At 55.4% G+C, this 24,451-nt stretch overlaps 1 protein-coding gene across 1 annotated transcript in view; it reads right to left on the bottom strand.

Moving 5' to 3' along the window:
• COBL (cordon-bleu WH2 repeat protein) overlaps window positions 1–22,322 on the bottom strand; it is a 110,887-nt gene extending 88,565 nt beyond the window's left edge. Inside the window, exons 1-3 of the mRNA XM_040964493.1 lie at window positions 22,295–22,322; window positions 20,231–20,430; window positions 19,961–20,088 (exon numbers count right to left, since the gene is read on the bottom strand). Of these exons, the coding sequence (XP_040820427.1) occupies window positions 19,961–20,088; window positions 20,231–20,430; window positions 22,295–22,322 (356 nt within the window). The remainder of the gene's footprint in view (window positions 1–19,960; window positions 20,089–20,230; window positions 20,431–22,294) is intronic.
• Window positions 22,323–24,451: the final 2,129 nt, after the last annotated feature.

Below are 24,451 nucleotides of genomic sequence, written 5' to 3'. Positions count from 1 at the left end.
GAAATGACCACGATGGAAGGAAGTTATTGACTTCTGCCAGGACCAGACGGCCCAGATCCCAGTGCCAGTGAATGTCTCCTTCGGGGATTGGGTGGATCAAAGGTGTTTTCACATGATGGTACACATAGTGAATTTGCTGTTAGCAGGACTTAATTATCAAAGAATAACTACAGTTAAGTTCTTGGGGAGAAATGAAACAGTATGCCAAGGAAGCACATGAGACAGACATGGGAAACACCCAGGCCAAGGTTCTGCCCTGGCACAGAGGTGACACGTGACCAAGGAGGACACGGGATGACACAGAGGTGACACGTGACCGTGGAGGACACGGGACAGCACAGAGGTGACACGTGACCGTGGAGGACACAGGACAGCACAGAGGTGACACGTGACCATGAAGGACACGGGATGGCACAGAGGTGACACGTGACCGTGGAGGACATGGCACAGGGTAACACGTGACCGTAGAAGTCATGGGATGGCATAGAGGTAACACATGATCATGGAGGACGCCAGATGGCACCAAGTTCTATTCCAAGGGAGTCGCAGAACAGATTCTAAGACCTGACTTTTGTTTGTAGGCCCAAGTGGCTGATGGACAGAGCTGGACTCTGTTGGCAAGCACACACGAGTGAGGTCTGCGATCACTTCAGACGAGATTTCTTCGGGGACTCCCCCAACGGAACTGCTCCAACCATGGGGAGAACAGGAGTGGTGGTCTGACTGTGGAGTGCATGTGTCAGAGCTGGGCCTTCTCAGTGGTGCAGACAGAGCAGTGGAGGACATATCCAGATGCACATGGAGACGGTGACAGTCCGTTTGGGCCTGCAGAGGACCACTGGCACCATAGCAGAGGATGAAGGGCAGAACAAATTGTTCAAGTATCCCAGTCAAGAGTTGAAAGCAAGTATCTAGGTGAACGGAGACTCTAAGGGGGACTATGTCAGCCAATGGGTGTTGGAAGGATTTCCTTATCCTTGGAGCAGAGAGATCAACAGCACTTGAGAACTCTAGAAACCACTTGAGCAGACTTTTGGGGCATGGACCACACTGGGATCTTGGGAAGACATCAGGTGGTATTTCTCATCCCTTTCTCTCCCTTCTTGCCCCAGATACAGGAAGAAGAAGAAAAAAACTTGGAAACAAGGGCCTCACTTACTTTCTCCTCATCCTTGACCCTTCCCATCCTAACCAACTATGTAAACATCATCAAAATAATTTTAAAAAATGCACTGTTTTCTAGTGCACACAGAAAATTCACCAAGACAATACCCCAGGTCTAAAATAAATTTTATTAGGTATTGGAACAACTTGAGGCACACAGACTCTGCTCTCTAGCCTGCTGGGCCCAATGATGACAAAAATCCCCTTAAAGTTAATCAAGACTGTGATCCGAGAGAGAGGGAGCCCAAAATATGAATTTAAAAATCATAGTTGGGCCCAACGCTATGGCCTAGTGGCTAAAGTCCTCGCCTTGAATGCACCAGGATCCCATATGGGCACCAGTTCTAATCCCAGTGGTCCCACTTCTGATTCAGCTCCCTGCTTGTGGCCTGGGAAAGCAGTCAAGGACAGCCCAAAGCCTTGGGACCCTGCACCTGTGTGGGAGACCCGGAAGAGCTCCTGGCTTCAGATCAGCACAGCTCTGACTGTTACAGTCACTTGGGGAGTGAATCATCAGATGGAAGATATTACTCTCTTTCTCTTTTACTCTCTCTATATATCTAACTTTGCAATAAAAATAAATAAATCTTGAAAAAAAATTACAGTTAGTAGATGATGACTAATTACTCAGAAATGTATAGCATGAAATACTTACATTAGAAAACAAAGGACTCAAATCAATAAACTGAGTATGCACCCACGCAAATATAGAAATGCAAGAAACAAACCTAAGTCAGCCTGAGTACATTATTGTTTATGTTATTTGCATAATAAATGAGCAGAAATGAATGATATAGGAAACAAAACAGCAATAGATAAAATAGTACTAATAGAAATTTATTGAAACTTCAAAAAAGTTGCTAAACCAATAGCAAAAGTGAGAAGAGAAAGGGGAGAAGGGCCCATTAACACAGGAAGAATCACTAGGCGGCCAAGGGGTTGCAGGCACTGCAAGAATTGAGGGAATGAGATGCAGGTGGCATTGTAACACAGTAGGTTAAGTCACCAACTGTGCCAGCATCCTGTATGAGTGCCAGTTTAAGTCCCAGCTACTCCACTTCAAATCCAATGTGCCTGGAAAGCAATGGAAGATGGTTCAAGAACTGGGTTTCTGCTACTCAAGCGAGACTTCTGGATGAAGCTCCTGGGTCCCGCTTAGCTTGGCCCAGCCTCATTTGGAAGTGAACCTGCAGATGAAGACTCTCTGCGCTCGCTCGCTCGCTCTCTCTCTCTGACGCTGTCTGTGTCCCTCTCTATTACTCTGCCTTTCAAATAAACAACTTTAAAGACAAGGACATTATGAAGAGTAATCATCAGATCCATGCAGTTTCACTAGCAAATTCAATAAAACACTTATGATAAAAGAAATACTAATTCTATAAACCTCTTGTAAAAATAGAAGAGGCAGAAGTATTTCCTAATTACACGAGGCCAACAAAAAAATTTCACAAGAAAAGACCAAATCAAGATTGTTCACAAACAGAGGTGCAAGGATCCCCAAGTCCACCAGTACACAAGGAACCACCTACCACAGCCGTGAGTGTCCTAATCACAGGAATTCAAGGCCGGCTCTGTGACCACTTACTAACAAGCAAGCAAAACCATATACACACTGGCCAAATAAAGGAAGAAAGACACACAGCAGAACCTGATACCCAAAGCAAATGAAAAACAGAAGGGCACTTTGTTGATCCTTAGGAGGCAGCTCCCAAACCCGCAGTCAGTACCCTGCAGCAGCAGGAACAGCGTGTTCCCGGGACTGGGGACAGGGATGGACGCAGACTCCCACTGCAACTGCCGCCCAGTGTGCTAAGGGGAACAAAGAACACACGTCTGCATGGAGAGGAATCAGACCACTACGGCTTTCCAGGGACTCGCGGAAAACTCCATAGAATTTTCAAACCAAATGTCCTCACAGAATAAATGAATTCTTAAGCACTTTGAATATAAAGTCAACATAAGAAAACCAATTCTAGTTCTATATTAATAATCAACATTTGAGAAACAAAATCTTAAAACATCATCAAAAAATGTTACCAATACGAATAGGATTTTTATGCTGAAAACAAAAAACTTGTAAAAGAAATGAAAGAAAATCTAGAGAAACAAAGAGACACACATTTATGAGAAGACCAACTGGACCCGGAACTCACGTGGGAGACCCCAAGAAAGCTCCTGGCTCCTGGCTTTGGATAGGCTCAGCTTCGGCCATTGCGGCCACTTCGAGAGTGAATCAGCAGATGGAAGATCTTCCTTTCTGTTTCTCCTCCTCTCTGTATGTCTGACTTTTCAATAAAAACAAATCTTAAGAAATAGGCCTAACTAAGACCATTTTGAAAAGCAATGTCAGAAGAATCAGACTACACAGTTTTAAGATTTCCTATAAACTACTGTATTCAAGACAATACAGAATCGGTGAAAGAACAATTACAGACCAATTAACAAAAACAGAGGAGAAACAGCTAGGTAAAACCAGAGCAAGTAAGGCACAAAGAACCGAGACAAATGGTCATCTTTTCAACCAGTATTAGAACAACTGGACATTCTGTGCTTAAGGAAAGGGGGGCTGAGGAGAACTCAGAGAGAAATGTCACACAGTGCAGAGAAATAACTGGGAACGGCCCGTCAGAGAGACAAGGAAATAAAGCTACACAAGCTTCAGCAGGAAACAGAAGACGATACAGTTGGTTCAGATTTAGGCAATTCTCAGGCTTGGCACCCAAAGTATGTCTAAGGCAAGAAGTTAGGGAAAAAAGCTGATATCCTTACAATTAATAGCTTCAGTGCTTAGAATGCACTGCTAATTCATGACAACACAAGCAACAAGCTAGCAGAAAACATTGCAAAGCATATCTGTTACCTAGCAAGTATCCTCACAACACAGAGAGGCCTTAAAATACGCCCAGTTTAAAAGCAGGCAAAACACCTGAAGACAGATTCCAACAGAAAGACACAGTGGGAAACAAAGGCAGAACACTCACAGGGCCAGCCCGGCCTCTCAGTACCACGTCCTCCCGTGCTGGCCCCAGGGGGCAATGGAGACGCCTGGAGAAGCGGCAAGGCCAGGAGAGGCGTCGAGCAACACCGGCTGACAGCAGCACAACTCAATACAGCCAACACAGAAAACAGTTTAGAGTTTTCTTGTAAAGTTAAACATTTATCTACCATATGACTCAGCTGTCCTGCTCCTCAGCATCTACTCTGGGAAATGAAACCTTACATGCACACCTATCCACAGCCATAAAGCACTGGACAGTACGTGGGCACGGCACAGGCCGGCAAGCTGCGGGGACCACAGCCTGGGAGATCACCTGCGAACAGAAATGACGGGCGTGCTGGCTCGGCCAGGGACAGACTCAGGCACTGTGCGAGAGTCCCACCCAGGCCTCCCACTGACACCTGACCAGGCTCCTGCCACCTTCCTGCCCCATTTCTCAGTCTTGCACTGCCTGTAGCGCTGGCTACCCCCTAGGTGCCAGCAGTGTCCACCTGTGGCTTTGCCACCCTCTCAGCACACACTTTCCCTGACTCTATCAACTCTCCAAACAGCAGCATGTCCCATCAGGAAGTTGTGAGACAACACATCTGTGTCTCCATGGAATTCTTATGTCGAAATCTTGCCCTTTGTGGCCTTTGGAGGGGATGAAGGAGCGAGAGGACCCCTGTGACCAACATTACTGTCTTAGCAGACTTGGGCGTTGCCTCCCTTGCCCTCTCTTCCTACTGCAGATGCAGTCAGGCAGGGCATCCTCACCAGGAGCTGACCATGTCACATGGCCACATGAAAGCAGAGAGCAACTCACTCACCTGAGCACCTCCTCCAAAGCAGCCTCCCAAAGACCCAGGGGGCCTCCACCCAGAAGGACCACACTCCCATTACCCACACCTGTGGGACCAAGGCTTCCCCCGCCCCAGGAGGACCTTGCTCCTAACACCCACACCTGTGGGACCAAGGCCTCCACCCAGGAGGATCATGCTGCTAACACATGCACTTGTGGGACTACACCCGTACTAGTCCAAACCACAGACAGGCTTGTAAAGCCACTCGGTGCACACCCTCCCAGCTGTCCTTACTGTCTCCACAGCAGTCAAGCAGCACCACCCTGGCTCGAGTCATCCTTTTCACTCCATTCTCCCTTGCAGGTGGCTACCTTCTCCATCCCTGACTCAGGTCTCAAAGCCCTTCCTCCTTCCACTGTAGTCTCAGACTTTGGACTGGAGTCTGCTCCGAACCACCTCCACTGGACCAGGACTCTCCCTGTCCCAGCTGCCCCGAAGGTCCACAGTACCCGTCCTCAGGCCTGTAGTATGAGATTTCTAAAACAAGCATGGGTGCCTCTCCCGGCTCCTGTGGCCTGCAGATGCTCAAGGGCTCACAGCACTGAAGGGCTTCACATCCTGGTCCTGCCCTCACTCCCCTACATGGGCTCCCCTCAGGGTGCAGCTCACGGCTGCGAGAGAGGACCTCGCGCTCCAGCAAGGCTGTGCTGTTGATGCAGATGAACGGTCATTTGTTTCCTCCTGTGGATCCACCATTGCACCCAGCTGCTCCCACACAGGCAGATAGGTTCTCCCATCTCAGATGTGCTGTGGCACTCATGTTCACAGAATGTGGCTTCACAAACCTGCCCTTCTACCCCTAGAGACCCCACACGGCAGGGGCATAGCCAATGCCCGCGGATTACAAGTGAGCATTTCCCATGAGACTCTGAATGTGTGTGAGCAGCTGCAGCCCCTCTTCATGGCAGGAAAGATGCCGCCTTGTCAGAGGACCTGTGCTAACAGCCACCGTGGAAACGCTCACCCAGCTCGTCGGAAACAGACTCGCTTCCATGGGAAAAATACCGCTCCACCTGCTGCCTCTGCCTGGCGTGGCCTTCTGTTCTGACTTTTCTCAGCTCTCCCGCACATGGGCTCTGTAGCAGGACCTAGGGAGGATGCTGCAGAGAGCAATAGCACGGGAAGACAGGGCCGGTACCTGAGCAAGCAACGGGCAGCACAGGCTCCAGGACGGGAAGATGTGGAACCGCCTTTACCAGGAAATCTGATGGCAGGAGCCTGCGCTTTGAGGCTGACGCGGGGCGAGCACCAGGCTCTTTTCCGGCCAACACGCCGTGGAACCCACCACATCCCAGCTCAGGCAGTGGCCTGGGTAAGTGTGTTCAATCTGCCTTCCCATCTTGCCAGATACAAACTGGGAAATCTGCTCCCCCGACCCCAGTGCTCATACCCTGCAACTCCAGACAGCAGCTCCCTGCACTCACACTGGACTCACAGACTACAGGCTGTGGCTGCAGGCAGAGCCCCTAGAGGTGGTAGACTCCTCTGCAGCAACGCGACAGCCCAGGTCTTGCTGTCCTGGCCAGGGTTTCTGAGGCCCTGAACACCCAGTCCACGTGGACTCCATCTCATGCCAGGACTTGGTTAATATCTGGGCGTGAGTGAGGCATGAGCAGCCCCCTGCAAGGATCGCCATGGAAACAGAGAGGAAGCCGGGTGTTTGAGCAATCTGAGGAAGGGCCAGTGCTGGGGAGCAGCAGGTTGGGCCAGAGCATGCAGTGCTCTGTGAACATGTGAGCATGCCGGTGAACATGTGTTTGAGTCCTGGCTGCTCTACTTCCGACCCAGCTTCCCGCTACAGCATCTGGGAAAGCAGTCAAGGATGAGCTGAGTGCTTGGGCCTCTGCACTCAAGTGGGAATTCTAGATGAAGTTCTGGACCCCTGGCTCTCTTCATCCATGTCTGTCCCTTCAGGATTCCACCACAAGGGATGTTGCAAGATTTGTTTAAGACTCTGATTATCTGGGAGGAGTCTGTACCAGCAACTAGAAGCACAGAGCTTACATGATGTGAGTCAACCGCCCAGCACCAGGCCCCCACAGGCAGGTGTTTCTGAGCAGCTAACAGACTCCTGGCACCTGTGCAGGTACTTGCTCTCTCAGGGCTCCCCCAGCAGTGCCAGTGTACACGGCATGCTGGCAGCCAGGCGGGGCCGTGCGAGCATCCTGGTCTGTTTCTCATTCTGTCTCTGTTCTTGCCTTGCCTCCTCTAGCTCCCTGTGGCTGCCTCAGGGCAGCTCTCTGCAGCTCTCTGTACCTCCTGCAGACCCCAAGGGGCTGGACCTGGACCACAGAAGTTATCTCTGGTCCCCTGACCGCACACAGCCCTGGTCAGCCCCTGCCTGGCACAGGGCTGGGGGCACAGGCAGAGCAGGTGGGGGGCTGCCTGTCACGTGCCCCCGCCCACTGTAGGTCTACTCAGATGGCATGTCCAGGAACAGCCCTGGATCCTTGGCACAGCCTCTGCTCGTCAGTAGCCCAGCCGCCTGCCAGACACACCCCAGTCTGGTTGCTCATAGACCAGTACCACTCCAGCCCTTCCATTCTCCTTTAAGGTCCCTGAGAAAATTCCCCTCTGTGTGAGGCTCAGGGCTAATCCTGGGGTGCTGGCAGCTGAGACCCCCGCTCAGGGGGTCACACACAGACGCTCGGGTGGACCACTCATGGAACACACCAGGGACTCCTGGCTCCAAGGCTCACAACCACCAGCCCTGTGCCGCCTTTGGACATTCCAGAAGCGTCCTGCAGCTACGCATCGACTGCCCTCATAGTAACTGCCCTTGCGTCTGTCACAGTGGGGCACCAACATCCGGCAGAGTCAAAATCACGAGTCAATTACGCAAATGTTAAAAGGGCTCCAGTGAGAAGCACCATGGTGCGCAGAAACACAGCAGAAACCTAGCCCAGGGATCATCAGACACATGGCGGGAGCTTCCCAGAATTCCCTGGACTCACGTTGGCATATGATTCCATTCCTCCTGGAACATTCCGAAGCCCTCCACAGTGAGGCTCGCTTAGTCTGTCCTGCCGTGGACAGTGATCCGATGAGCACAGTCAAGACTCAATGTAAGCCTGGCTTTCCCTCCTTTTCTGCCTTTGCCCTTCCTGACTTCTGTTTGCTTTAAACAGAGCAGGCTACTTGTTTCTTCTCTCTCTCTTCTCTTTTTTTGAGCAACAGTTTAAAGAAGCCTGTATTTCCAGACAACATTGGGTAATAGAAAAAAATGAAAATACTGCTGGTAACTGCTGGAGCTGGCTTCCTCGGGGGAGCATGCACAGCCTGGCAGCGCCCAGGATGGCTCCTACTGGGCTCTTCCTCCAAGCCGGGGCAGCCACGGGCACCTAGGGGACTGCTGGGTGGGTGGCTCTGTCTGAATCATGGCATATTCCAGGCCACACCGGCTTGGGCCCTACCCTACCAGGGCTGGGTCTGGATGTCTGGGTGGAGTCAGGGTGTGTCTTCATCCAGCAGATTCCTGAGACTGTGACATACACCATGGCCACCCGCCTGCCACTATGCCCCAACTCCACCCCAGGACAGAGGGAGACCTCACGGTGCTGTGGGTGGGCTGGATGGTCACAGTCCAGATGGGGCAGCCCACCAAGTGCCCCATGGGCCAAGTGCCATGGGCCAAGGGGGGACCGCCCCACAGGCCAGATGGGCAGGCTTCCTGCTAACTGGGTATGCATATGTGTGTGCGAATCAGTAGTAGGAAGGTAGCAGGGTGTGTGTGTGTGGGGTGTGTGTGTGTGTGGGGTGTATGTGTGTGTGGGGTGTGTGTGTGTGTGTGGTGTGGGGTGTGGGGTGTGTGTGGGGGGGTGTATGTGTGTGTGGGGGGTGTGGTGTGGGGTGTGTGTGTGGTGTGTGGGGTGTGTGGTGTGTGGGTGTGTGTGGGGATGTGGTGTGTGGTGGTGTGGGGTGTGGGTGTGGTGGTGTGGGGTGTGTGTGTGGGGGTGTGTGTGGGGGGTGTGGGTGTGGGGGGTGTGTGTGTGGGGTGTGTGTGGTGTGGGGTGTGTGGTGTGGGGTGTGTGTGTGGGGGTGTGGGGGGTGTGGTGTGGGGTGTGTGGTGTGGGGTGTGTGTGTGGGGGGGTAGTGTGGGGGGGATGTGGTGTGGGGGTGTGTGGTGTGGGGTGTGTGTGTGTGGGGTGTGGTGTGGGGTGTGTGGGGTGTGTGTGTGGTGGTGTGTGTGGGGTGTGTGTGTGGTGTGGGGGTGTGTGGGGTGTGTGTGGGGTGTGTGTGGTGTGGGGTGTGTGTGTAGGGGGGGTACGTGGGGGGATGTGGTGTGGGGTGTGTGTGTCTGGTGTGTGTGGTGTGGGGTGTGTGGGGTGTGGGGTGTGTGTGTGGTGTGTGTGTGGGGTGTGTGTGGTGTGGGGTGTGTGTGGGGTGTGTGGGTGGGGTGTGTATGTGTGGGGTGTGTGTGTGGGGTGTGTGTGGTGTGTGGTGTGTGGGGTGTGTGGGGTGTGTGTGGTGTGTGTGGTGTGTGGGGTGTGTGGGGGGGTATGTGGGGGTGTGGGGTATGTGTGTGGTGTGGGGTGTGTGTGTCTGGTGTGTGTGGTGTGGGGTGTGTGTGTACATGATGGCTGGCTGCATTTTCATCATTTTCAGAATCTCACACAGGCAGCTGTCACACCTGTCTAAAGAGATAGCCACATGTGGCTGCTGGTGTTACGAAGGCCTCTGCCGATGCACATCTCAGGACTTGTGGCTGTAGTGGTGTCCCACCCTTGTGGGAGACCGAATGCAGTTCCAGGCTCCTTCCTGGTCTAGTCCCAGGACTGTGGCTATTTGGGGGAGTGAATCAGAGCATGGCAAATCTGTTAGTCTCTGCCTCTCATATAAGTAAATCAATCTTTTTTAAACAATGTCACAATTCTATGCCTTCAAATACAGGAGCCTAAGCTGAGTTCACGTTCACTTTCTGACAATGAACTCCTATTTCAAAGAGCATGCTATTGGGGCACCAGGCAAGAGCCTCCACCCCCACCGGAGACAAGGACAAGATGACTCACCCAGTGGCAGGTGCAGAACTCTTGGCTCTGCTCCCCAGAGTGATGCTAAAACCATGACAACAAAACACCAGGCACAGGGCCCTGTTCTTAGAGCCCTGTGCCAGCCGTTTCCGGCACTGTGATGAAACCTGCATGCACACACCGGAATCGAGATGACCATGAACACAACCACGATGTGGCTTCCGCAGCCGTTTGGCTCAAATCACGGTTCCAGGCTTACACCGCGATCTGCACTGGCAGAGGGTCCCAGGGACAGGGTAAGTGTCCCCACCCCAGTTGGGACACGGGCAGGGCAGACCCGCCCTGTGAAGTTTCTGAGCACAGTGTGAGCCGCCATTGAGCCTTCAGTGTCCCCTTGCCTCAGGGAAGACACAAACAATCTCTGGCCCTCCTGCTCGCATCTGTCCCACACACGCCCAGTGGCTAACGGGCCTGCTTGATCACCCACAATGCATTTCTGCTCTTCCGACAGACAAGAAGCCCCTGTGCCTACTTCCGGGGTGCACTGTGCTATTCCAAGCCACACGGGGGTGCAGCACAGAAGCCACGGGTATATCTGTCGCCTGGGATGTGTGCCGCTGCCTTCTGACCATTCAGCATATTGCCAAGGGCTATTCTGAAATGTTCATTCATCACCACGGCCAGAGCTGCCTCCCACACTGCAGAGGCTCAGAGCTCTGGGCACACATGACGTGGGACTGAAGGGCACCACCTCCCAGGCCACCTAGCATTGCATCAAAGCTGTCAGTCCAAATGCCAGCCACCCTTCACTCCCGGGAGCTCTTCAGCTGTAGTCCCAGCCCAGACAGGGAAACAGTCGTTTCTGAACCCCAAAGACAGAAAGCCAGCACCCGGGGCCAGCTTTGTGGCACAGCTAGCTGCACTTCCCCCTGCGGCGCTGCCCTCCCACACCACAGCACCAGCTGGAGTCTTGGCTGCTCCACTTCTGCTCCAGCTCCCTGAAGCTGTGCTTGGGAGGCAGTGGAAGACGGCCCAGGTGCTTGGAGGACCAAGATGGAGTCCCTGGCTCCTGCCTTAGATCTGGCCTAGACCCATCTGTGTGGCCATATGGGAAGTGAGCCAGCAGACAAAAGATCTTCATCTCTCTCTCGCTCACTCTCGGGATATGTGCTTGTGTGTGTATTATTGTTTTGCAAATAAATAAGCAAATAAATAATCTCTGGAGAAGTCAACATCAAGAAGCCATTGCAGACACAGAACTTTACTCAGGGTTGCCACAAAAACGCCTTTTCGACAATCAGATAAACAAAGGCAAGGGCAGACCAGAGGCCGTGGGACAGCAGCTTAGGGCAGACCAGAGGCCGTGGGACAGCAGCTTAGGGCAGACCAGAGGCGTGGGACAGCAGTTAGAGGCAGGTGGGACAGTAGCTTAGGGCAGACCAGAGGCCAGTGGGACAGCAGCTTAGGGCAGACCAGAGGCCGTGGGACAGCAGTTAGAGGCAGGTGGGACAGCAGCTTAGGGCAGACCAGAGGCGTGGGACAGCAGTTAGAGGCAGGTGGGACAGTAGCTTAGGGCAGACCAGAGGCCAGTGGGACAGCAGCTTAGGGCAGACCAGAGGCCAGTGGGACAGCAGCTTAGGGCAGACCAGAGGCCGTGGGACAGCAGCTTAGAGGCAGGTGGGACAGCAGCTTAGGAAAGACCAGAGGCCATGGGACAGCAGCTTAGGGCAGACCAGAGGCAGTGGGACAGCAGCTTAGGAAAGACCAGAGGCCAGTGGGACAGCAGCTTAGGGCAGACCAGAGGCCGTGGGACAGCAGCTTAGGGCAGACCAGAGGCCAGTGGGACAGCAGCTCTGAAACAGGAGATCGCAGAAACTCACACACCCATGGGCCTTTCCAAAAGTTGACAGTAGGAAAAGGCTGTGCCCACATCTCACACTGCTTTGTACCAAGATAAACTTATTTTTTTAAACTTTGATTTCAATGGACTTTGTGAAGTATCCCATCTTCTTTCAACTCTTCCTATTTCCTTTACTGCCACTGGTTACAGGAAAGAAGCCAGAGAAAATTCCAGGCAGGCAAAGCACCTTAAGGTGGATGAACTCTTCTCCTCACAATGATGAAAGCCAAGTTTAAGAGCAAAGAAAAGAGATTGTGGGCCATTCCACATATACAGGACCTGGGAGAGCCAAGGACACACACCGGATGCTCCCAACCAGAGAGAGCCCAGATGGGAGCCAGGGTCCAGGGGAGGAGGATGGTGGGCGCCCCCAGAGTAGAGGCAGGGGGAAGCAGCTGCTGCTCGCGAGGCTTGGCAACTCTCCTGAGCTTCTCCCTGGACAGGGCACATCTGCTGGGCAAACGGAGCTCTGAGCATCCACAGAGATAGTGAGCTGCATCACAGCCGGGTAAAAGGGGAGCCCGAGAGATGTTTATTAATTCATCAGCCGAGATCAAGGCAGAGCACCTTGCTGGTGGGGGTGGGAGCGAGAGTCCGGGTCAGATTCCACCTGTTTGTTCAGAAGCTTTCTGCTGGGCTCTCCAGGGCTGGTGGGGGTCTTTCTGAGCATGCTGGGGGGGGGCGGTGGGCAGGGCATGGAACATCCGGGAACACAGCTGTGCTGTCACCGGCTGTCCACACACTGGTCTTTCAGCAACGCACTGCTGAACAGTACAGCAGAGGCAGCCCCTGCCCCCAGCTTACCCCTGTGGTGTGGGAACAGCAAGGTGACCAGAGGAGAAAGAGCTGGACCCTGGACGAGAGTCCCATGATGTGGCCTCACCCAGTGCGTGCATGTATGGGGGCGGGGGCAGGATGCTGGGGTCTCAGTGCGCATGCCCAGTGTGTGTTGTGAACAAACCTACTGCTGCAAAACAACACGGCTGCGCTGGACTCAGGCGCACACACAAGGCCCATTCCTGCAGAGAACATCTGTGCTTCCTATCTTCAGGCAGATTTGTAACCAAAAGCTACCATTCCAAAACCCTGAAACACCACAGGAAGTAAACAGAGATTGCTAGATAACACAGGGAACTTCCAAAGTGAGACGCTTTTCAGTGAGAACTAACCTGGTTTCTAAACCAGCTAAGTCCAGACACCCAGGTGACCACAGATGCCTCAAAACCGAACATGCACATCCAGGGGCTGGCAGAGGGCTGGCACACTGGGCCGCAGTCATGCTGGATGGCTTGCAAGAGCTGAGCTCGGCAATCCCAGCCTGGGCAGTGCACAGGGGCAGGGCACAGCAACGGGTCAGCACACACAGGGGTTGAAGGAGAAGCCCCCCCCCCCCCAAGAACGCTCCCTGATGCAAGATAGGCAGGGGTGTGGGCATCGCGGCAGCCACCCTGGGAGCGCCAACTCTGCTCTCTGGCCCCAGCCATTCTCTTTCCAACCTAATGGTTTGTTTATTGGACATTAGCTGGTTTTGCTCTTAATTAGTGGGGTTCTAGCCAACCAAACTATATTTAGCAACTAAAAAATCAGCCACATGAACAGAAGCATACACAGTTGCTGTGGACTCACTGGCACCCAAGCAGAATGTTAAAAGCAATTGCCAAACTCTTGAATTGGGAAGAGGGGAGGACTGCCAGAACGGATAGGGAAAACTGCTGCTTTTCCAAGTCCTGGTGCCACATGCAAACAGACGCGTGCTATGCCATGTACACACGTGCATTCATGCACATCGTGGTATACACACTCCTGAACTCACGCAGACATTTCACTCCCAAAGTCATGCGTTAATGCCCAGTGATGGTATTTCAGAGGTCGGCCCAGGCTTCAGTCACCCACGAGGGCGGTCCTCATGAGAGGGATTACAGAGGCTCGGATGTGCCTGATTACTCCGTTTCCTGGCTTCTCACAAGACCCTCAGTGTCATCTCTGATCTCGCAGACGGCAGAACTGAGGGAGCCCCTGGTCTTGACCTTGGGCCTCCTTCACTACAAGCCCAAGTAAACCCCCTTGCTTCATAAGAAGCTTGGTAATGACTAGCCGACTGATACACACTCAGCTTGCTTCACCATCAAGTCCCCACCCTTGGCTTCGCTTCCCATTCCCTTGCCAACTCCTGAGACAGGTGTTCTTCCAACATTCCTCCCTATGCTCCGGAAGCTTTCTCCACCCCACCCACCTCCTCCAGGCCAGCAGGGAGGCCAGCTACCACGACTTTCCCAGGCTTGCCGGACTAAGGACTGGTGTGAGCAGAGCTTCCACTGTCTCACCTGGCTGGTGCCCAACAGGAATGACCAGAACTGGGCATGGCATGGGTATGGAGCACAGGTTTCATAAAAAGTGAAGAATGTCAGCCAGAAAGTCTGCAGTGCCTCGGCCTTTGAGGCTGCAGTCTGAACATCCTTCCTCCCGGAGGATGTGTGGGGAACGTGGGCCCTGCAGACCAGCACTCTCTGGGATGTGCTGGGAGTGAATGACCTGCTTTCTTCCTGGGGCCCAGGAGCTGGCAGGGAGCCCTGGGATGACACAGGGAGCTACGAGGGACTCCTTGCCCTGCAGAGGCCAGAGTACCACTATTCAGAGCACCTGGGGTCTCCAGGACCCGCAGTGGGAGGAGATGCAGCCAGTGCTATGCCCACTCGCCTGCATGCCCTAAGCCTCACCAGCCTGGAGCGCTGATTACGCCAGCACAGGTGTCCTCCCCTCGCCTCCAGGCCTCTTTGGATGGCATGGGATTACAGCTGTGCCAAGAGGCCCTGAATTGAGTGGAGACTCCTAAGGACGGCCCCTCAGGCAGGGCTAAGGTGTCTGAGGCTGCACACCAGCATGGCAGCACAGCAAATGGTTCCCTAACCAGCAGCAGTTCAGCTCAGCTCTGGAGGACCAGCCCAGAAAGACCACAGCTTCCTCTCCACACACTGCCACCACCCTCCACCTGCCACCCTCCTCCCCCAACAACCACAACCACGACCATAGCCCTACCGCAGCTGCCTCCTCCACCACCACTACACTGCCTGTTCCTCACAGCAGGGCAGCTGACACGCCCTCAATTCATACAGAAGGCAGCTCCTGCCACTCCTCCCCTCAGCTCTCCCCAGCCTCTTCCCCTCAGCCTCCCTCCCCTCAGGGGGGCCTCCCTCCCCTCAGCTCTCACGTCTCTTCTCAGGCCTCACAAGGTTCTCCTCACCCAAATCCTCACTCTATCATCCACTGAGTAGCACTCAGGGAGAGGGAGGATGCTTGGTCCTAGTGGAAAGTTCTGTGGACATGTGGACCAGGCCCACGTCAGGAGCCACGGTTAGAGGGCAAAGGCAATCTTGTGTGGCAGAGAGACCCAAATCTCATGCCAGCATTCTTTCTACTTCCCCTCTGGACTGCCTTTGATAGGGAAAAGTCAGGCAGAATACCCTGCCTGGCCCACAGAGGGTGAGCACACCCAGGTGCCCGGGAGAAACCACAGCAGGTGCCCTTGTACCTTTGCTGGAAAGCTATGGGAAACTCCTTCAGGCCAAGGCCCCTCACCTGGTGTCAGGTGGTGAAGACTGGGGCGAGGATGGGGTGACTGGTTAGAAAAGCAGGAGAGACAGGTAAGCCTGTCTTCTCTTTGGTCTCTCTGGGAACTTGAACTCTTTCAAGGGAGAAACATGTCAACAGCATCCACGTGCTTTCGCCAAGAGCACTGGGGTTGGTGGAGGTCGGAGTGCACCTGCAGAAGGATTTGTGCACACGTGTTTATAGTCTGGGGATCTGCCTCATCAAATGGGGCCGAGGGAAATACACTTTGACAGCTGCTGGAAAAGCCTTTTCTTTCATTTTTCATTCTAGTAATGGAAATGTTCTTGGCAGGGGAGCTTGTTCTAACTGGTCTTGGCCTGAAACAGGGTCCTGGCAAGCCACAGCTCACCACCTGACGAAGGAGACCAGAATAAAGAATCGGAACCCTCAGGACCACGGAGCGGTGTCTGCTGCGCAGGTGTCCAGCCAGACCACACCACAGAAAACACACATGCGGCCGGGGACCCAGTGCCACCTTGTCGTGCCGGAGTGTGCAGAATCGATGGCATCAGACCTTAGGGGTAATTATCACCATCACCTCTGTCGTGGTGAGGACAACCCACCCACCGGCGACGACCTACCCACCATGCGTCTTGCAAAGCAAAGAGGAAACACAAGGAGAAGTGCCTGCTGCAGAATCCCAACTCCTGTGTCATGGACGGGAAGTGCCTGGGATGCAATAAACGCACCACAGGATTCAGCCAGACTCAAACAGTGGTTTTGCACGTTGGTTGCTCCACTGGCCTCAACCTGCGGGAAGCCAAGTAAGGCTTGCAGAAGGATTTCCTTCTGAAGCAAGCGGACTAGAAGCCTCAGCTCGCCGAATCAATGCAAGAGGACCAGGGAATGGAGGTGTGTGGATGCCATCACCGGCTGGCTCCCAGTCCTACCCAACAATCCATTCTACCTGTGCACGGGACAAGGTCATGAGAAGAAAACCTCACAGGGGCTGAAAGCTGAGCTCCTAAAGGCAGGAGGAACACAGTTAAAAAGCACCCTGAGACCAAATTTTAACTATGCTTTAATTCCACCATCCTTATCCAACCACTGAGGAACACTACAAATGTTCAGACTGTTTGATACTGTGGCAGGAAATACCTAAATCCTGTTACTGATAACGATTATAATAAAAAAGAATAAAATCCATAAGGATACCTTCCACTTCACCATAAGCCATGCTCAATCCTTCCACGCTTACACAAAAGGCCAGAAGTACCTCAGACACCTTTAAAAACACAGCTCAGGGCCCGGCGGCGTGGCCTAGCAGCTAAACTCCTCACCTTGAACACGCCAGGATCCCATATGGGCGTCGGTTCTAATCCTGGCAGCTCCACTTCCCTTGCAGCTCCCTGCTTGTGGCCTGAGAAGGCAGTCGAGGACTGCACCCGTGTGGGGGAACCTGGAGGAAGTTCCTGGCTCCGGATCGGCACAGCATCGGCCGTTGCAGTCACTTGGGGAGTGAATCATCAGACGAAGATCTTCCTCTCTGTTTCTCCTCCTCTCTGTGTATCTGACTTTGTAATAAAAATAAATACATCTTTAGAAAAAAAAAACACAGCTCAAGCAGTGTGAAAATTTTAATGTTTCGGTTAAACAAGATACAAACTTACGTCTGGAAGTATGTAACCCCATTCTCGGACATGTCAGCCAAAAAAGGCAAAAGGGCGTAGGAAGCCAAACTTGGCGCTCCGAGGAGCTATTCCTACGCCCTTCACTTCTGTACTGCCAGGCTGGGTGGCAGGTGTCATGCGGTGGCCCCTACACTACTCCACCCTATGCAGCGACGGTAGCGCAAGCTGCTTTTATCTCAAACCACTTTCGTCTCACAACATGATTAAATAAACACAAATTTATGCCGGGAAATGAGTAACAGCCGCGCCTGCGGGAAGATCGCATTCCAACAAAGCCACCCAGCAAACCTGGGCTGGCGTCTCCTGAAGACAACCGCTTTCACGGAGCCGCTGGTCAGACACGCCAGCTGCTCTGTCATGCACATCTCTGGAGACTGTTCTACAGAAATATGTGCTTCTCCCATGGGGAATACTGGAAAAAAGGAAGCATCACCTGGCAGGCTCCAAACGCTCTGTCAGGCCCAGAGGGAGACGGGGCCCCACGGCGGGAAGGACCCACCAATGCTGAGGGCGACACAGGAAAGGTGAACAGACAAGCTCCCAGTACAGACTTCAGATCTCTTTTACAACTTCATCCAATGGCAAGTGTCTTGGAGTTCTAGAATATTCTGTCAGTTATTGCACTTTGGAGGAGCTCTAAGACTCCCTATGTCATAGCAGGTCTGACCCATCAGTTTCTGCGCACAGCAAAGCCATCACAGTCACTGTTTTAACAATCATATTAACACAGACACACAGCTTCAGTGTAAGAGAGGCTGAACTGTGAGTCCCAAGCAACCATGGAACACACACGCCCCAACTGCTCTGGGCCTCCAGGAGGCTAGGAGACAGATCCAGCGGGGAGGCTGGGAGACCCCAGTGGGTCCCAAGTTCTGGCTCCCTTTGAAAGATCTCCCTAGTTCACACTGTGCACTCTGCTCCCTCTTCCAGAATGAGGTAGCAGCTGTGACACATCTCCAGCCAGGCCATGCTGCTCCCTGGGGCGCGGGCACTGCACCCAGCTGTGACAGCTCCAGCCAGGCCATGCTGTTCCCTGGAGCGCGGGCACGGCAACCCAGCTCCAGCCAGGCCATGCTGCTCCCTGGGGTGCGGGCACTGCACTTGGGGCAGACCCTGCCTGACACCCTGACAAGCAGGCTGATGAGGAGAGAGGAAGCCGGATTTCCACTGCCCCCGAGGTGCTTCAGCCAGAAACGTCAGTCAGCACCCCGCCTCCTGTGACAGGCAAATCACACACACAGCCCAACAACACAGAACGTTGAGACAGCAGCACCATTGGTGTCCTTTATTAACTGCATAGCTGCTCCAGCAGGGCAGCACGGTACTGACTCTTTTCCACTGCTCACTCATTTTCTAGCCTCTCGATGCCCTCCCCCTAGAAGTGTCAACACACAGACGCCAGGAGCGGTCTGTCTACACTGCCTGGACGCTGTTCAGACAAGGCGCGGGAGCAGCAGGGACTGGCGCTGGGCATGGTCTGGGCTCTCCTTTGGGGAGGAAGGCAGCCCAGAGCTTACCTCCCCTCCCCGCACCAGGCGGGAAAGAGCCCGGCTCACAAGGACTCCTCCCACCCCTCCACACCTTGGGACGCAGCGCGGCCAGCCTCTTCAATGTTCCTGCATATTATTTACAAGGGCACTGGCCAAACACTTGGGGCTCCTCAAAGGAACGCATTTCACTGGTGGAAGCTACAGATTCAAGGCTACCGGGGTTTGGATTTCCCAGGCATTTGGGGATGCCCATTAGCATGAAAAAGGACTTCCTGCATTTGGGTTCTTTATGGGAGATCAGTTAGTTCAGAGAGAATTACATAACCACCACTAAGCCTATTGCAAAAAAAAGTTCAACATTCCAAGGTCAGGATTATTTGATTTGCTAACCTGGCTCACTTTTTCCTGGCATTAAAGGGAAAGTTTTTAAAAGGGCCAGTTCGCACAGCTCACAAACTTTCTGCTGCACAGCTCTCAGCTCTCAGCTTGAGTCATTGGGGCCCCACCGGAGAGGGGCGAGCTGTCCTCCGCGAGCTGCGGGGGCAGCAGGTGCAGGACCCACCCCACGCCCTCATTCCATTTGCACGACTCAGAACCCGGCCGCCCGCTCAGGGCCTGCGCGGAGGTCGAAGGTCCGCCCGGGACGAGCGGACTGCGCGGGGGCCCGAGGCCTGGTGCGGAGCCTCATGGCCGCAACCGGCTGCGAGTCTGAATTCAGAGCTTTGGCTGTCTGTCCCACGGGGGGAAGTCACTGTTTTTGCCGGCAGAATCCAGACTGTGACGCGTGGTTCGTACACGCCCGGTGCAGGCACCGCTACCTGACCCCAGGAAGGGCTCCGCGGAAGTGGGATCGCCGCAGCGGCGAAGGCGGCGCTGGGCTCAGCTCAGCTGGGCTCTGCACCTGAGGCCCAGCTCGCGCACCTGACGCCGAGGGCAAGGAGACCTGGGAAGCGCGTCGGTGTCGCGCGACGCCAAGGTGGCCTTCGGGGCCCGGGATCCTCCCGTTGACTGCGCGGGCGACAGAGGCCCGTGGGCAGCTTCCGTGGCCAGGGAGGGGAGAGCGACGCCGGCAGCCGCAGCTCGGCCACGCGGCCCGAGTCGAGCGCCCAGGGTCCCGCAGCTTCCTGAGCAGTCGGCGCAGACCCGCACGGGCAGTCCTGCGCGCTGGGGATCCCCAAAGGTCTCGCGCGCGCACCCAGCCCCGCAAAGAGCGCGCCCAGCCCGGCTGACTCGGTTGCCTGGGTGACGACCCGGGCGCCCGAAGCTCACCGGGCGCGCTCGCCGTCTCCCGCACCGCCGCCCGCTCCGTCTCCACCCCAGCAGCCGGCCAGACCCCGCCGGCCGGCCGCCGCTTACCCGCTCGGGGGCTTGGCCGCCGAGGCGCGCTGCGCGTCCATGGCGCGGGCCGGCCGGGCTAGGCACTGGCCGCGGCCGCCGGCCTCATTCACTTTTTCCGCGCTGACCCATCGTCCTCCCACGCGAGCCTGGCGAGCACAGCGGCCGGGCCGAAAGGGCGGCCGGGCCTGGGAGCGTCCCGGGCGGGCGGGGGCGCCTGCCGCGCGGGGAGGGGCCGGCGGCGCGGGGCGGGGGCGCCCGGAGCAAGGTGCGCCGAGCCCCCGCCCCGACGGCGCCGCGCCCCCCGAGCGCCGCCTCCGCCCCGCGCGCGCCCGCCAGGGCCGGGCTGGGCCGCGCGCGTCGGCCGGGGTCGCTGGGCGAGCGGGCGGACGGCCGCCGCGAGGGTGCTCGAGCCGCTGGGCTCCCGAAGGCGGTGTGCTCGTCTCGGTACCAGAGTCGCCGGCCCGAGTCGGGCAGAGCTGGGCAACCACCTGGCGCCCGGAAGGGCCTTCGGTGTAAGGTTGGCGGACCGGCTGTGAGCAGGGGGGCGCGGGCCGAGGACCAGGTCTGAGGTCAGGTCCTCAGTGACCAGGGTGGCGCCGCGTTTATCTACGTGGGAAATGTAGTGCGACTCCCAGGACTCTGCAGCATCTGGGAGTTTGTCAGAAATACGCACAAGCCGGGGCTGGAACTTAGCCTGGCCTGGCCACCGGGACACCTGCGTGGGTGCTCGCTCAAGGGCGCTCGCCTCATCTGCCTGCCCGGCCGTTCCGCCAGGCTGTACGGAAGGGCAGTCCGTCCCACACAGGCAACTCCACTGCCTGCTTCACCGAGCGCTCTTTGCTAGTTCGGCCCATGTCCTGCAGAGGGTAATTTCCTCTGGGTCCAAGGCCTGGACACCCAGTGTCCGCTCCTGCCTGTTCTCCCAGCCCCTGTGTGCCTTGGGGGGTGCTCTGTGCCCACTGACTCTGATGTCCCTTCCCCCAGGCAGCACTCTCCCCTGCTTCTCTGCTGCTGGCCCCTCTGCTCCTGGGCACGGCTTTGTCCCTGGTGTCCTGTGCATGGTGTGCTTGCGTGCATACCAATGTTTATAGAGAAAAACGTGTCACAAAGTACCTGTTAAATAGGCAAGTAATCTGGATACGCTCATTGTATACAGTGGAGCATAATCACGCAAGCCCGGAGATGGCATTTGTCCTGTGTGATGTCCACGCATGTGCCCACCGTCTCTGAGGGCACTGATTGTCAGTCTGAACACAGCCTCTGGGTTCTGCGCCCGTGCTTGGGAAGTAGGGGTCTTTCTCATCCCCGGGGGGAGTCTCTCTCTGGCTCCTTCCGCCTCTGCCTGTGGGCAGGCTGCTTTGGACAGTGGGAAAATGCAGCCTGGTTGGGGCCAGAGCCCAGATCCCCTGAAGTCTCCTGCACAAGTTTGTGGGGACCCATGCCTGCATCACCCAGGCTTCTCATGGAACTCAGAGAGTACCACCTCCAGGCCCAAGTTCGACTTGTTCTGTCTGGCCCACCCCTATACCAGGCATCTCTGAGCTAGAAAGCAAAGACCAGTGCCTGAAGTGGGGTGCAGGAGGAACAGAGCTGTCACCCCAACAGAGGGCTGATCGCCACAACGGGTCGGCCAGCAGTCTGTCTGCATCGCGGCCCAGCCTTCCGCTTCTGCCAGGACTTCCACGTGCTCTAAGTCGCTGCCCAGACCTGTGCAGATCAGCGGCTATTCCCAAGCAGCGGCCTCATGTATCACGCTGGGTTAGCAACGCACCACACAGGATCCCTGCTGACACCACAATCTGGGTGTGTCCAAGTCCCTCTGGAATAGCGGGGTGTTTTCATCAGCCATGCACATTGCAGGCCATCCCCAGGTGATGGTCCGTGCCTCCTGCAACAGATACAGTGTCCACAGGGAGGGTCTGTGACCCTTGAGTGGCCGAGCATGCGTGTGGGCCCTGGGTGTGCCCAGAGCTGTGACCTGTGGGAGCAGTGTGAACATGGCCTCCAGAGACAGCGAGCTGGGGAAGGCAGAGAGGTCAGGAGGATGCTTGGCTGTTGGGACAGAAGCTAACGAGCAGGTAGGAAGCAAGGCCCAAGGGGCTCTGTGGAATGCTGGCCACAACACTGGCCTACCCTTATGTGGACACTGCATTGCCTGTTTCCTTCTTAACCTGCTGTCATGGGTGCGTTGTGCGCCTTCAGCCTTGTCATTTGTGAGGGCACATGATCCTTATTGTTCTAGAAGCCATGAAGCCCAGGAGTGTGGCACCGGCCGCTGGAGAGAGCCTTCCCAGTGTCGCGATGTGCTCAAGTGTGTTTGCACAGCGATGGCATCAGCTCGGCTCTCCTCACCGCTGATGCCTGATGCTGGCATGGCCATGCTGACTCCAGACTTCAACCCCATGTGCTGGCATGGCCATGAAGACTCCAGGCTTCACCCCCATGTGCTGGCATGGCCACGCTGACTCCAGGCTTCACCCCCATGTGCTGGCATGGCCACGCTGACTCCAGGCTTCACCCCCATGTGCTGGCATGGCCATGAAGACTCCAGACTTCAACCCCAGGTGCTGGCATGGCCACACTGACTCCAGGCTTCACCCCCGTGTGCTGGCATGACCACACTGACTCCAGACTTCAACCCCATGTGCTGGCATGGCCACACTGACTCCAGACTTCACCCCCGTGTGCTGGCATGACCACACTGACTCCAGACTTCAACCCCATGTGCTGGCATGGCCACACTGACTCCAGGCTTCACCCCCGTGTGCTGGCATGGCCATGAAGACTCCAGGCTTCACCCCCATGTGCTGGCATGGCCATGAAGACTCCAGACTTCACCCCCATGTGCTGGCATGGCCATGAAGACTCCAGACTTCACCCCCATGTGCTGGCATGGCCATGAAGACTCCAGGCTTCACCCCCGTGTGCTGGCATGACCACACTGACTCCAGGCTTCACCCCCATGTGCTGGCATGGCCACACTGACTCCAGGCTTCACCCCCATGTGCTGGCATGGCCACGCTGACTCCAGGCTTCACCCCCATGTGCTGGCATGGCCACACTGACTCCAGGCTTCACCCCCATGTGCTGGCATGGCCACACTGACTCCAGGCTTCACCCCCGTGTGCTGGCATGGCCATGAAGACTCCAGGCTTCACCCCCGTGTGCTGGCATGGCCATGAAGACTCCAGGCTTCACCCCCGTGTGCTGGCATGGCCATGAAGACTCCAGGCTTCACCCCCGTGTGCTGGCATGGCCATGAAGACTCCAGGCTTCACCCCCGTGTGCTGGCATGGCCATGAAGACTCCAGGCTTCACCCCCATGTGCTGGCATGGCCATGAAGACTCCAGGCTTCACCCCCATGTGCTGGCATGGCCATGAAGACTCCAGGCTTCATCCAGAGGACACACCTCCAGAAAGGGACCTCTGGCCCTCTGCATGCTCACCCGGCCCCCTCTCCCTGCAGCAGAACTTCTCTGCTGGAAGGGCAACACTGCACATGCCGACAGTAGATAGTAACGGGAGCAGCTAATGCCACGTGCCGAGTCAGAGCTGCTGTGGCCCGGGGCTTCCGCAGGTGCCCCTCCCACCTGTGCACTCCGGGTGCTCCTCCAGACAGGGACATCTCCGTTTCTTGGTAATGCAAAATGAAAGCTGAGACCTGCAGATGCAACGGGGCCTATGGTGTTCTATCTTCTAATGCCATTCACTGTTGCCAGGAAAAGCTGGAACGGGGCAGGTTCTAGAGAGAACAGTGAAACTATAATTCTATTTTCTTTTTAAGATTCATTTATTTTTATTGGAAAGGCAGATATACAGAGAGAGGGAGATACAGAAAGAAAGATCTTCCATCCGCTGGCTCACTCCTTCAGTGGCCACAATGGCTGGAGCTGAGCCTATCCTAAGCCAGGAACTAGGGGCTTCTTCCAGGTTTCCCACATGACTGCAGGGTCCCGAGGTTTGGGCTGTCCTCTTCTGCTTTCTGGCCACAGGCAGAGAGCTGGATGAGAAGTGGAGCAGCTGGGATAAACCAATGCCCTTACGGGACCCTGGGGCATGCAAGCCACCAGCCTATCACGCTGGGCCTAGCTATTTATTTTAGAGGCAAACTTACAGAGAGGGAGGGAGAAAGAGTGGGAAAGAGAGACGAAAAGACAGACTGATCTTTCCCACGCAGTGGCCGCTCCCCAGAGGGCTGCAATGGCCGGGGCTGAGTCGGAACTTCTCTGCTCTCTGTAGCTCCAGCTGAGGAAGACACACAGAAGGGCAGCAGCAATGTCAGAGGCAAGAGCACAGCCGGGTCCACCTGAGTCAGCCTTGCTCAGCCTGCCCCGCGTCCTCTCACTGGGCATGCTTGCAGCTTCTGAGACTGGGCTTTCTTCAGATTTTGAAATATGTACTGAGATATCTTGGATGGGACTGAAATCTGTATATGAAAATCGCTCTGGCTTCCCTCACACAGGTGATGTCATGTGAGGCGTAAGTACTTTTTGGCATGAAACAGAGTA

Source organism: Ochotona curzoniae, unplaced genomic scaffold, assembly GCF_017591425.1.
Source record: "Ochotona curzoniae isolate NIBS_2020 unplaced genomic scaffold, NIBS_Ocur_1.0 scaffold_3835, whole genome shotgun sequence".
Classification (NCBI taxonomy): Eukaryota; Metazoa; Chordata; class Mammalia; order Lagomorpha; family Ochotonidae; genus Ochotona; species Ochotona curzoniae.
The sequence above is the reverse complement of the archived record's forward strand: the minus strand, read 5'-3'. Positions and strand labels throughout refer to the sequence as shown.